General features: G+C 36.1%; 2 protein-coding genes across 2 annotated transcripts; one reads left to right on the top strand and one right to left on the bottom strand.

Moving 5' to 3' along the window:
- Positions 1-5918: 5918 nt before the first annotated feature.
- On the top strand, positions 5919-8305 carry LOC145015914 (uncharacterized). The gene is made up of 5 exons (XM_078974386.1): positions 5919-6364; positions 6757-6842; positions 6930-7235; positions 7321-7404; positions 7653-8305. Exons 1-5 carry the CDS (start codon positions 6017-6019, stop codon positions 8089-8091), a joined length of 1263 nt encoding a protein of 420 aa, XP_078830512.1. The 5' UTR covers positions 5919-6016; the 3' UTR covers positions 8092-8305.
- A 3433-nt stretch (positions 8306-11738) lies between these two features.
- Positions 11739-14254, bottom strand: LOC145017363 (phosphatidylinositol/phosphatidylcholine transfer protein SFH2-like). The gene is made up of 11 exons (XM_078975408.1): positions 14045-14254; positions 13926-13954; positions 13571-13654; positions 13435-13488; positions 13278-13355; positions 13138-13191; positions 12951-13010; positions 12758-12853; positions 12563-12664; positions 12401-12481; positions 11739-12292 (listed from the first exon to the last, which is right to left on the bottom strand). The coding sequence occupies exons 1-11, from the start codon at positions 14097-14099 to the stop codon at positions 11957-11959; spliced, it is 1029 nt and encodes a 342-aa protein (XP_078831534.1). The 5' UTR covers positions 14100-14254; the 3' UTR covers positions 11739-11956.
- Positions 14255-14479: the final 225 nt, after the last annotated feature.

Below are 14479 nucleotides of genomic sequence, written 5' to 3'. Positions count from 1 at the left end.
TATGATTATCGTATATGATTGGAATGAATTTAAAAATAAAAAATTTTATCTGGATTTTTGGGATGTTATAAGTCGGTATCAGAGACTTGGTTTAAGGGATTCAGACATACTCTTGGGTGTGTCTGAAATCAATTCGAGGATTTGGTAGATTTTCCATAAAAATAAACATTTTAAATAAGGGATTTTAATAAAAGAAAAGGGTGCGATACGTGCAAGCAGCCGAGCTCAAGTAAGTCTTCCCAAAATACCCATACATGTTATATGTTTTACGCTATGATATGAGAATCTCATGCTATATTAGGATTAAGGATTTGCTCATGATTGCATGATAGTATGGTAGGAGAGATGCCTTTATGTGTCTAATGTATGAGTTATAGATTTTCATGCTAGTATGAGATCATTTAACTAATAGGATGACATGTTTAGGTTATGTTCTGACTTGAATTACTTGATGCTCGAATGTTGCGTGATTTGTGCTTTAGGAAATTTTATTAGTACCAACAGACTAGTGGATGAATGCATTTGGTTACATATAATTGAGATTAGATAAATTTAGAAGGATAGGTTTAACTCTATTTCGCAACTCTTATTTGAGTCCAACCGTTATAGCGTGGGACCTTTCATTCAAAGAAGTATCTAGTACTGATAGTATGTAATTGTATTCATGTGGTAGTTAGATGGTATTAGTGGAAGTTCCTTCTGCAACTGATAGAAGAGAGTGGTGAGGAAAGGATCCCCGGGAGGTCCCTTGAATATGTATTGTTGTGTAGTGTGACATGTAATGGAGCAGCGACTTCAGGATTTGGATTTGGTTTGGCCACGGGCACCAAACCAATTGATGAGGGATTACGCGAGTTCATTGCGTCAGAGGTTACTATAGGCATCCTTAATGCGACCCCGATGATGTTTGGGTCGATCAATGAGGGTATCATTGAGCTAATGGAGGATCACCTTCGGATCTTCGGGGCTGGATGCTAGCCAGTCTAGGGCCCACACTCTCTCTTTTAAGGATTTCAGGGGAGGTGGGGCACCATAGTTATTTGGGGTGAAGGAACCTATTGCCGCCAGGAGTTGGCTAGCAGATATTGAGTGTGCCCAGATGACGAGATTCTGCCCCGATGGGTTGAAGGTGAGGTTCGCTGCAGGATATCTGAGGGAGCGAGCCCGAGATTGGTGGGAGGAGGTTGTTACAAGTGCCGCAAGATAGGGCACTTTGGTAGGGATTGTATTGCTACTACTACCACCAAGGGATCTGATCTGACTTGCTTTCATTGCAATCAGAGGGGTTGTAAGAAGGCTAATTGTCCGAGTTTAGCATCAGGAGGACCAGTAGCAGCACCTGCTCCTGTGACTCTGAGGATCACTGAGGGCTGCTAGGGCAAGATGGAGGCACTAATTCTTCGAAGCAGGGAATTTCACCTTACAGCCGAGGAGGCTCGTGTAGCACCTAATGTGGTCACTAGTATATATCTTCTCCTTATCTTGTTATTAATATTATTTGTCATGATTATATGTTATAATGTAGTTTAGGGTCGTTCCTCATGAATAGTATTCCTGCGTTGGTCCTATTTGAGCCGGGACTACCCGATCTTTTGTATCCCTTACGCTTAGTAGCAGGTTCGACAATGTCCCTTGAGAGTTAGATTATCCACTAGAGGTTGAGATTGCGGATGACCGTACGGTGCGAGTGTTGAAGGTTCACTGGGGATGCACTTTGGAGTTATTCAGTGAGCAGTATCCAATTGATTTAGTTTTGATTCCCCCGTGCGAGAGCAAGGTCATTGTGGGGATGGATTGGTTGAGCCCCAATGGGGCGATGATTGATTGTGGGCTTCAGGTGGTACGTTTTCGGACCCAAGTGGGGGAGAGTTGGTGATCCACAGTGAGGATGCTCAGTGTGGGCCGACTCTTTGTTCGACAGCCACGACTAGGTGTTATCTTCAGTAGAGATGTTCCGGGTTTGTGGCTTATGTGATGGATGCCCAGAAGAAGGGTGGGTGACCATTGATGATGTACCGATCGTTCAGGAATACAAATGTCTTCCTGGAGGATTTGTTGGGAGTTCCTCTACAGAGGCAGGTGGAGTTTCAGATCGACTTGGTCCCAAGTGCGGCTTCGAGAGCCAAAGCACCTTATCAGTTAGCACCTTCAGAGGTACATGAGTTGTCTACGCATCTACAGGATCTTCTAGACAAGGTATTTATTTGGCCTAGTAGTTCACCATAGGGAGCGTAATCTCCATGGGATTTGGTCCATGGGCCGTGAACTCCTCAAAGGAGTTAAAAGGAAGCCCTAACACTTGTTTAAGCCTAGGAGCACTTCACCACTTAAGTTGTAATAGCTTTGAGCTTCATTTAGAGCCCCAATGGAGAGTTTACAGCCAGGAGTTTACTCCCCTGGGTCGTAAACTCCAACACACATGGTCTTTAGACCATCAACTTCCATATGAGGTCTTGCACTCCTTTGTTGCAACCCATTAGCCTCCTAGCACTTGACCAAAGTGTTTTCCTCGCATTAGGATGTTTATACATGTTTAATTAGTGTTATAATCACTATTTGTTTATATACATATGTCTTCATATGTAATTAGGACCATTGTGTGTGTCTAAAGTCTTCACTTGACACCTAGCAGTCTTACCTCTTATGTTCATCCATATCACCCACAACAGGTGAGTTCATACCCCTTAATCAATGTTTTAACTGTTTTTAAATGTTTTATTGGGGGGGGGGGATACAAGTAGAATCATGTTAGTTATTATATCAATCACATGTGATTAGTAAGTAGCATTCAAATGATTGGCTACTCATTAGCCGTTTTACCAAACAGTTTTCCTTCAAGTGTTTTTCATAAACACTTTATATGTTTAAAACTCCTTATGAAACTGTACATTTTACTCTGTATGTTTCATTTCAAACTCATTTACAATTGTGTTTCAAACAAATGTTTCCTTATACTTAAACTGTTTTATCAAACCCATGCTTCCAACCCGTTCTATAGATTGACATCAAGTCGATCTTTTCTTAGATAATAATTATGTTCAAAGGTTTTACAAAACTTACTTTATGCTTTTATATTATCAATTTAATGCCTATATATGTATAGATATATAAGAAATGTTTAAAGGACTTAGGAACGCTATCCACCCTATTTCCTTTTCGCGCTTGAGATGTGGTCTGGTGGGATATCGGGTATCCGTCCGAAGGTTGTTTAAATATTAGTTATATATCATATGTACATATATAGTCATAAAGGTTCTTCCAGTTCATCCAATTCCCTTGGGTAGCAAGGGTATACATCCATGTTCATACGTACTAGTTAAATTACTAGTAAGCTACCATATGGGTAGTTTAGGAAGATACTAGAACTATTTCTAGAACGCGATATCATACCATGAGTCAGTTCAATCATGAGTCAATACTTGCTAGATAGAGAGAGCATACAGTACAGCTAGAACATTACAGTACATTACTATACCTGCTAGATAGAAAGAGAACACACATTACAGCTAGCACACGTAGAACGATTAACAATACATTACAGATACATGAATACGTTAATAAAATTGTGATCCACTGTATCGGAGCATGCCTTTAATGTCATGTCCCAAGTTGTAGCCAGAGTCTCTTGGAGGGAGAGCGTGAGTTTGCGTATAGATCTATATTGGATTGACTATCCTACACCTTGCTGTTAGCTACAGCCGGACCTACAGGTATGCGGGTGCCAAACGTCATACCTTTTTACGACCTACATTTGTCGTTGTTACCCAGTCGATAGTATGGTACAATTAATCACATGATGCCTTAATATAAATCCGATTTAAGGTAGTTAGTATAGCAGTAGTTCTTATAGCACTACATTACAGTACTACATTTATTTCCCCTTTACATATATTTAGTGATCTTTTCACTTAAACATTAAAGGTAAAAACTATATTTTGTTAATGATAGTTACACTTGGGAAAATCACACACTTTTAAAAGAAACGAACCTTCAGAACAGTCGGGTCTTGGTAGAAGATTACATTCAGAGCAGTTAGGTCTTGGTAGAAGGCTACATCCAGAGCAGTTAGGTCTTGGTAGAAGACTCCCATTTATAATAGTAGGAATCATAGGGATTTCTAGGGTTTTTCAAACGTTTACAGTTGTTTTACAAACATTTTTATACATACAGTTCATATACATTTTCAATACTTACAGTTCATATACAAACAATTTCTTACATATAAATTAAGACACTAAAATACTTATGATCTCACCAGCTTTAAAGCTGATACTTGCTTTCAAAATACTTGTATCCTCAGGTCATCAATAGACAGGTACCGATGCAAGGTTTAGAGAAGATGGAGCTCGTTCAAGACTCATCTTTCATTTTGATTATACTTTGGTGTCTATCATAATTTGTCAGAACACTTGCATTAAAATTATATTATTAATGCAATGGATGATGATGTTGCTTGTTTACTACTTTTCATTGTTGTGATACTGTACATGACGTCCTCCGCCCCAGAACGTTTCCGATGTTCATGGTTTTGGGGTGTGACAAACAATCTTTTCAAACTGAGAGGTGAGTTTTCCTCACTGTACTTGTGGGTCGAAGGCACCAATACCGACCCACTAGATTATGTATTCGAGTATATAGGATGATGTTATGCTGGTTATATGATAGATTTGTAGATCTGTATGATTACCTGTATTTGCTTGATATGTGTTTATTTTTATCCGTTGTATATGTCGACATATTATGGTTGGGTTGAGGCGGTCCTACTTTGTGGTGAAGGCTAAGACACTCGGGGTGGTTTGGATAGGCTGTAGGCCGTGTGAGGCGGTCCAATTAGGCCGAAGGCCCAAAGAGCAGTCTAGATAAGCTGTAGGCCTTGCGAGGCGGTCCAGTCAGGCTGAAAGCTCATATTTGCTTGTTGTTGTTTGTTATGTTGTATGGTGGTACTTTGGGGGAACCCACTAAACTTTGACTTATGGTTTCACTTTATTGTTTCAGGTACTTCAGATGATCGTGGGAAAACGAAAGTGTGATCATGCACATCTTCCTGTTTTTGTGACAATGGATCTTGGGATACTCTGATTATGATTATACTTTTGAACAATGGCCTTTTTGTAAACGCTTTATGGTTAATGAGTTGCTTTTGAAAAAAAAAAAATTTCTATGATTTTTAGGATATTACACAATAACTTAATATATCTCTCACTCTTGTTTCTTTATAAGTTTTCTTAGTAAATATTAAATATATTAAAAATACATTTTAATTTTAATAACTCAATATATCTCTCACTGTTATTTCTTTAAAAGCTTTCTTATTAAATATCAATTATATTTAAAATAAATATTAATGTCAATATCTCAATATATCTCTACTTCTTTATAAGTTCTCTTATATTAAATATCAAATATGTTAAAAATAAATTTTAATGTCATTAACTCAATATATCTCTCATTCTTATTTCTTAATAAATTTTCTTATTAAATATCAAATATATTAAAAATAAATTTTAATGTCAATAACTCAATATATCTCTCACTCTTTATAATTTCTTTTATTAAATAATCTCTCCGTTCTAAAATTATTATCCACCTACAAAAAACCCACAGATTATAAAAATATTAATTATCATTAACTTTATTAAATAAAATGGTAATTGTACTATTTTATTGCATTTAATTCAATTATAGTTATATTTAATATTATGATAATTTAAATGATAACGAGTAGTATTTTAGTAAAAATGATATTTATTTTTAAAAATAGATTATTATTTTAAGAAAAAGAACCTAGTAACACTAGATAGAAGAAGGTATCAAATATGTCAAAAATAAATTTTAATATCCATAACTCAATAAGTTTTCTTATTAAATATCAAATATATTAAAAATAAATTTTAATGTCAATATCTCAATATATCTCTCACTTTTGTTTTTTACTCGACAATGCCAGAGTGGAACACTCAGCACTAAGCCACTAACACCGATTGATTTTCTTTGAGGAATTTCGTCGAGCACTTTGATGGCGAGTAACAGAGACGAGCCTCTTTCGTACTTGAACGCACCAACATCGTCTTCGGTGGGTGTGTCTGAGGGAGACAGTTCCCAGATTGGCAGTGCTTCTGGAAGTTTTCAGAACGAGGGATTCCTGGGCGCCTTTGACGGCGGTGATGAAGACTTCGGATTTTCTCGATCTGAGTTCCGGCAGAGCCTTCTTGTAGGAACTGTTAAGTACTACGAACGACATGTATTTTTGTGCTACAAGAAACCGCAAGTATGGCCTCCCCGCATCGAAGCCACTGAGTTTGATCGGTTGCCTAGGCTTTTGTCCGCCGCTCTAGCATCCAGGAAGTGTGACATGAAGAGACAGGTCGGTTTCCAGGGTTCACTTTACTGATCTATCTGTATTTTAGGGTTTCGCTCTCTGTTAACTTCGTTGCTATGATTAATGGCGTCCAGTTGCAACCATCGGTACAATCATTCAATTGCTATCTGTCATTTTATGTTGCAATTGATTCTGAATGTCACCGAGAGTTTCTTGAACAGTAAGCACTGTTCACCAGATACAGTGCTAGATTTTTTTCTGCTAAATGTAGCTGGTAATCAGTTATAAGCATACTTAATAATTGAATTTGATTTGGTGATTTTACTTTCAAGTTTGTTATGCATTTAGGGTTGTAAAGAAAGCGTTTCCATGGTTATGTGGAGTCATAGTGATGACTGTTTATTTGTTCAACCTCGTCTCTCACTCATATTTCACAGACTCGTCTAACTATATGCGAGGGACATGATGGAACCGAGACATCAAATGGAGATGTATTAATCTTCCCTGACATGATCAGATACAGGTGATTTCATAACCTCCATTTCTTCTCTACAAAAGATCATCAAAGTTATAACATTAAGTGATGAGTGATGAATTGAACAAAATGCAGGAGACTAACACATTTCGATGTTGACACATTTGTTGAAGAAGTTCTTGTAAAAGATGGTGAATGGCTTCCTGGAAGCCCTGAACCACTTCGAGGATCATACATTTTTGTGTGTGCTCATGGTGCAAGGGACAAAAGATGTGGTGTTTGTGGACCTGCACTTGTTTCTAGATTTAAGGATGAGATAGAATCGCGTGGTGATGAGGGTAAAGTGTCTGTTCGCCCTTGCTCACACATTGGGGGACATAAGTATGCAGGAAATGTCATCATATTTGGTTCAAATAACCATGGGAAAGTCACAGGTCATTGGTAAGTATGCGTAATGCCTATGTTTCTTCTTTTCTATGTTGAAAAATCTAAAATTGTTATTACTTATGAGTTGCATCTTTCACAGGTATGGATATGTTATGCCTGATGATGTTCCCACATTACTTGAACAACACATTGAGAAAGGTGAAATTGTAGATTCTCTTTGGAGGTAATTATGCCATATCTTGAGTTGTTTTCTGGAATGTTGGGGGTAAAATGGTCATTTTAGTTTTATATAGATGTTCACAAGATGACAAAGACAAAACCATAGCCAAGGGACAATGAAAATGTGATGACCATGTGAAGCTAGATATATCTGGATCACTGTTTATAAACTTTCTCAAAAATAGCCAAAGTGATGTGAAAAGACAAAACATTTTCTACTTAATGATTATGGTTTTGTTTTTTATGAATCAGGGGACAGATGGGTTTATCAGAAGAAGAGCAAATGAAAGCTCAAGAACAAAGGGTAATAGCAAACGGAGGTGGCAACATGGAAAGAAGCCTAAAAGCTGCCTCCACCGCCACCGCCACCGCCAGTGATGAATCCAAGGTGGAGGATGGTGGTTGTTGCCAGGAAAACGGAAGCTCCGGTGGCTGTTGCCGGAGTTCTAACTCACCGGAAAATGTGGTGGATTTTAATCTTGAGAAAAGAAAGGGAATCAAGAATCCGATTTCCATCAACATTGGTAACAAAGGAGGTTCTAGTAGTAGTGGTAGTACACCACATAAGGTATGCAGTATGCCAACATGGCTTGAGACATGGGAGAGTGAAGATGTGTATGCAGCTTTAGCTCTTATTGGTGCTGCTGTCTCTGTTGCTGTTGCCTATAACTGTTACAGACAGTTGGGGTAAAATGGTAATTGGAATTTGTAGTTTTGATGTGTGTTTGTGAAATATATGATTGAATATGAGTGGTAGGTATCAAGGGTAGTAGTAATCTGTAAACGTATGATTGAGAATCAGGTGTTTTGTTCTTGATTCTTTTGATGGTTTTGTGCCCTAGATTTTGTACACAACTTTGCATTGGTTTTGATTTGCAATATGAATAAACCTGGTTTGCATTGTATGTATTTGAATTTCAGATTTGAACCATATATGGAATGGATGCTTTCATGTTGATTAATCGGAGTGTGAGGGGTGTTTGGTTTGTAGAATCCTTTTGGAAGAATGTAAAATGTTATGGTAAGTAGGGTGCACTCGGCTTATTGTTGGAGAAATATTTTGTACATGTAGAATAGGTAAGAGATAATTTACTGTAGATTGGAGTTAGTTATGGTAAACAAAATATTATGTATTTGCAGTGTAATCATGAAACTAAATGCCTTAATATGACATTATGACCCCCCAAAATATCCGGTTATGAAGAATTTTTTTGAACTCCGTAGTTTATGATGATTACAATGGTAATTTGTGATGATTACAATGACATTAGTTTCAAAATCGGACAATATTTTGGGCATTATCAACCCTACTTATAAATCTGAATAATTATATTTATGGAGTAAATGATTCCCAACCCAATTCTATTTTTAACTTTAAATATAGTGTAATGAGTAGTATTACTCACATTTGGAGTTCATTTATACTATAGATCTTGTTTTCACTTGTGATATTTTACTCTTCAAAGTTTGAGTTTGTATATATATAGTTTATTTACATTGTTATATTTTATAGAAAAAACTCCATAAATGGTCCTTGTGGTTTAATGAAATCTGAAGTTTTGTCCCTAAGTTTCAAAAACCTCACGGATGGTTTCTGTGGTTTCAAAACTTTTAATGTTCAGTCCTTATGCCTCACTCCGTTACCATTTAGCCATTAACTTTTAGTATAATATTACAAGGGTAATTTTGTCATTTCACTTGTAACCTTCAGTCTTTAGAATAAAGAGTGCATGCCCGATTTTTTTGGGAAAACCCTTTACCTGCGATTGTCTTGTCTCTACTCTCTTCCATTATTCGTCGAATTTTCACCCTCGAGAAGATCCAAGCGATCTGCATCCAAAGATGGTGACTTGTAGATGTGGGAATGAAGCAACGAAGGTCACTTTGTGGAGGAATAGTAACCATGAAAGGAAATTTTGGAACTATTCAAGATGTGGGTTCCTTTGATGGGCTGACCCTTCGATGTTTCTAGGGGATTGGTGGTGATTCCAAGTTTGATAAGATTAATGAATCGATGTGAATGCATGAAAATTTTAACATCAACCTTTGTTTTAAATACATGACCCACCCTAGATGGTTTTACATGAACCTCCTCCCATGTGAGCATGTAGTTAACTTAACTCCTTAAGCATTCTCTTCCTATCATCTTCATGAAATCCTACAAATCGATAATCGTCAGTAGCAATAACTTCCACCTCTTTATCAACCATGTCATTCCCTACAAACCAGTAATCACATGTTGTATGATTACTTAAAATTTCATGTTCATCTACATCAACAACACTATGGAATTCACTCATGTCTGCATCAACATCAAATTGTATGTTAGTCTCATCCATATTGTAGTCATTGTCATCTGAGTCATCTCCACTACCCTCAGAAACGTTTCCACTCTTAGAATAGAAAGCCTCTCCACTATCATCACTTACCATACCCTCTAGAATATCCATTCCTGGTTGAGGTTCACAATTCTTTTCGACATTATACTCAGCAAAAAGTGAATAATCCTCTAAGAATGGTTCAAATTCATCAACTCTTGTAGTATGGGCTCCATCATCAACTTGATAACTTGGTTCCTCTACATCTTAGAGGTTGCATTCAACATGGTAACTTCCTACTTGTTCTTTAGTTTCAACTTCAGGATTGATCACTTCCTCTTAAGTTTTAATTCCATGATTAATCACTTCCTCTTGAGTTTCAATTTCATGATTCACCACATCAATGACATTACTTTTTGGCTAATCTATGATCTTATATATGACATAATAGTCTTTGAGTAATCATGCCCTTCATCCATATCTAATACTTGTGACTGCTCAAACAGAGTTCACATGCTGTTTTGATCCTACTTCTCTCATACAAGGTTTCTTTCTATTTATTTCAGGTGACACACTCTTAGGTTCTAACTCCTCAATAGTAACTTTAGAATGAGACTTAAAATAGGTAGGTACCTTAGTCTGACCATTTTTAGTATACACCCTTATAAGTATGTTTTTAGGGACATACAAAACCATTTTAAGTATATCGTGGTCATTACCTAAAGGCATTACGCCATGGTCTAAGGGGTATTCAGGGATACATAAATGGTGGTAAAGGGTCTGCTCAATTTTGTACCCTAATTCTCGAACCATGTCATCAAGTTCATGAACTGAAAATAAATTAGTGTCAACATCATCTATGTATGCTATGTTACCATCAATGTATTTCCTTCCAGGTGCCTTGGTGAAGATACCACTGTAGTATATCTTTAATGTGAAATAGTTGTCATATCCTTCTGAAAAACACAAAAAAAAAAAATAATAATAAATAAAAATAAAAATAAAGGGTAAAGTGAATGATTTCTCTTCATGAACACAATCAACGAAAAACATAAGTTTTATGTAGGATCATATCATATCATTTTGGCAAATCCTTCAAAGTTGAATATTCTCCTCGCAAACACCATATTGACAGAACCATTGTGATTCCTTCTACTTAAACACTAAATCCTAATTTCTATTCTTGCTTGTGCGATGAAAATGGTGTGCTGAACTGAAGTGAAGCTAGTTATGTTCTTGGGAGAGGGACGAGTTGTGGAGTCGACATGCAAACAATTGGTACTGAACATAATCATTTCCCTCTTAAAGAGTGAAGGTTACAAGTGAAATGAGAAAATTACCCCTGCAATATTATATTAAAAATTGAGTTAACGGCTAAATGGTAACGAAGTGAGGCATAAGGACTGTACATTAAAAGTTTTGAAACCAAATGGATCAACCATGAGTTTTTTGAAACTTAGGGAAAAAACTTCATATTTCATGAAACCACAGGGACCATTTATGAAGTTTTTTCCTTTTTATATGTGAAATTACTTCAAATGTTTGGTTATATTTATTTAACTATATAAATTTTAGAGTTATTATAACAAAAAGTTTTTTGTCAAATTTGTAAAAACTTGTAAATTGAAGGGGTATTTATAAAATCTAAAAGAGTTCAAGAAAAAAAAACATATTTGGAATATTCAATCTTTTTTTTTTTGTGAGTGTGTGTGATAAAAACGGAATGGAAAATAAAATACAGCTAGAGATTAATCTCTATTAACTCTATTTTTTATTTTAAAGGTAGAATAGAGATAGACTATGGTCGGAAGGTTTTAGGTTTATGAATTCATGATTTATTAAAAGACAATCACGCGAGTATTGACTTTTTTGACATGTAAGCCTCACAATCATCGTCATTTAGCCACAAAAGTCTAATTGTACTAAATACGCCATTAAAGCCACAATAACAAACCAACTACTAGGAAACAACAACACAATTGATTTGAATGATTTACATAATACCAGATTTCAATAGACATGATAAAAATTCATGCTTTATTGTGTGTGCTTCATCGACTATATTCGACTTTTAAGGTCAAAAACACTATTTTTCTCGTTTCGTTTCAAGGGAGTGTGAAACGCGTTTATAAAAATTACAACATAACATAACGTTACAAGATATATCTATATATATAATTATCATACACAATTGAATAATTATCAATTGCGAGTTCCAACATTTGTTTCTTCTCCCTTTTAATGTTGTTCACCATTTATCTTACCCTTATGATCATGTTCATCAGCAAACCCATTTTGGTTCTCTATCTTATGAAACTCAGTTTCTATCGTTTGAACAATCTTACAGTCCATCAGATCAGGTTCAGGGAACTCCACATGAAAAGATCCTTGCTTGAGTGGGGCCCGCGATTTTCCACCAACAGCTTGTTGGTTTATGTAGTTATACAGCTGCTGGTGGAACCCATGGTCCAATGAGAAACAAGAATCATCACCACCACTGTTGTTTCTTGCAAGCTTTGATGATCCAGACCCTTGTCTTCTACAAAAATGGGGTAGAGATTCGTAATCCATTATCTGCTCATTTCAAGTAAAATATATAACATCAGGGACTCATTCCAACATGGAAACGGAATGTAATGATCTATTCCATTCCATCGTAACAAACAGAGACTCTTAAAGTACCTTCAAGAGTTCATCTTTCCCACAACCCGAAAGCACCTGGACCTTCTTTCTTGTTCTTTCTTGCAGGAGTGGCTTCACAACCTGCAAAGATTCAAACTTTATGATTCGGGTGTAGAAAAGAATCTTGAAATCTTTCATCAAAAGTGAAGAGAAATGACAAACCTTCCAGCAAGCTGAAAATACATATGGTGCATTCACTATATAGTAGGTATCTGTCTTCTCTGGGTAGTTTAAGTCATCGATGCTAGATATAACAGTTAATAACTGCAAATTTGATGAAAATGTTTTCACATAAGATTTGTAATTAGTTCATAAACTGACTACTGGATTACTGATTTGATAGAGTAAGTAGCGTACCTTGATTTGATTGAGATGGGAAAGTTTGAGCCCAGTCATATCAAGAACCTTGACACATGTGCTTATGTGTCGTTCAAAATTTTTTGTTGCAGATGGCTAAAATGAAAGGGGAGTTGCTTATTTGAAAAGATGATGGAAAATTTATGTGGTTGAAACTTGAAAGTATTATTGTGAATATGTGATATGAACTTACCAAAATTATGCGGTCTCTGTATTCGTTTATCTGGATGTGTGATTGAACATAGCAATGAATCTAGAAGAGAAGAGAAGAATATCATGAAACAGAAGGGTATTTGGATGCGAACTTTTGTAGTGCTTGTTACAATTTGAAGAATCAGAATCAGAATTAGAATCGGAATCAGAAGATATGGAATGCTTACAGATGCTTTGTCATATGTGCTAAGCCCTACACCAACAGCAATAACAGGTCGCCCCTGGATAGTTTATCAAGAAACCAGAGAGCCATGAATATGGAAGCAAATGAAACCAGAATAGTATTAGTTGGGTGAAAAACGCATACATCTTTTGTGTAACCCGACATGCCTATAAGCTGGGATTCACGCACTGATCTGTAAAGCTCAATAGGAACGATTGGTTTCTGGGAATATAAGAAGAGAAAGTTAGCAATGATGATTACATGAAAAAAAAAATGTAAATATTTCATGAACAAAACTCACCGACAATATTTTGTCGATCTGGTTTTCAATCCTCCAATTTAGACAATCGACAAGCTGAAAAGCTAAGATGCATCAGTAGGCATGTAATGTGATAATGAGTTTTTTAAGTTTCAACGAGAATGAGTTTGATTTTAACCATTTTATGAGCTTTGGAGATGTTTCCGTCTCGTGCTTTAAGAAACCGAACAATAGTCTCAGTTGGATATCCTTGATGCAAATTCTGGAAATGAAGATCAAATTAGAGCAGTAATTATAATTAATTTTAACAGAGACCATACGAATTTGAAGTTTATACACGCTTTGGTGTATTGAGATTTGAAGAAAATGGTTCGTTTGACGAAAAGATTCAAACGCTGACTTCGATTTGAATTTAGAGACTCAGATCAGGAAAAACGATCGAAAATTATAAAAGGGGATCGCGGTTGAGTCGGTAAATATTAGAAACTATACTAACAACAGATCCAAACAGCTAAGTAGAGCAGAAATCGAACCTCGTATATGATCTTGATAGGCTCGTCAACTGCGGAAACAAATTAGAGTGTAAATCACCGGAAAAAATCAAATCAAAGAAAAATGTGAGGGTTTTAGAAAGAGAGAGAGAAACACTAACATGCTTCTATCAGATTCTGGAATTGCTTTATCATATCCTGGGTTATGATCACCATTTTCCTCTTTTTGCGACAATCAATCCGCTCTTAAGAAACCAAACCCAGTTTACCAAACTTCAATTTTCATAAATTTGTTCTAACCATTCATCCACCTGAGAGAGAGAGAGAGAGAGAGAGAGAGAATGTGGGCGTGAGTCGTGACTATGAAGAGCAGGGAAGTAGTTGGCATGCGTTCGCACATATACTTGATGAAATTAATGGCGGAAGATTGAAGCTTTTTAACGTTAAAAATGCTGGTATTTTTTTGAGAATTTGTTTAGGTAAAGGGTTTGGTGTATATTTTTTGTCATTAGCAAAAGGGATTTTATATTCTTTATAAATTTTAATAAAAAAATAAAAACTTTTTTAATAAAAACCATATTGAAATTACAAATAAC

Source organism: Lactuca saligna, chromosome 9, assembly GCF_052625555.1.
Source record: "Lactuca saligna cultivar CGN05327 chromosome 9, ASM5262555v1, whole genome shotgun sequence".
In the NCBI taxonomy this organism is placed as follows: Eukaryota; Viridiplantae; Streptophyta; class Magnoliopsida; order Asterales; family Asteraceae; genus Lactuca; species Lactuca saligna.
This window is presented reverse-complemented; position numbering and strand designations above follow the sequence as displayed.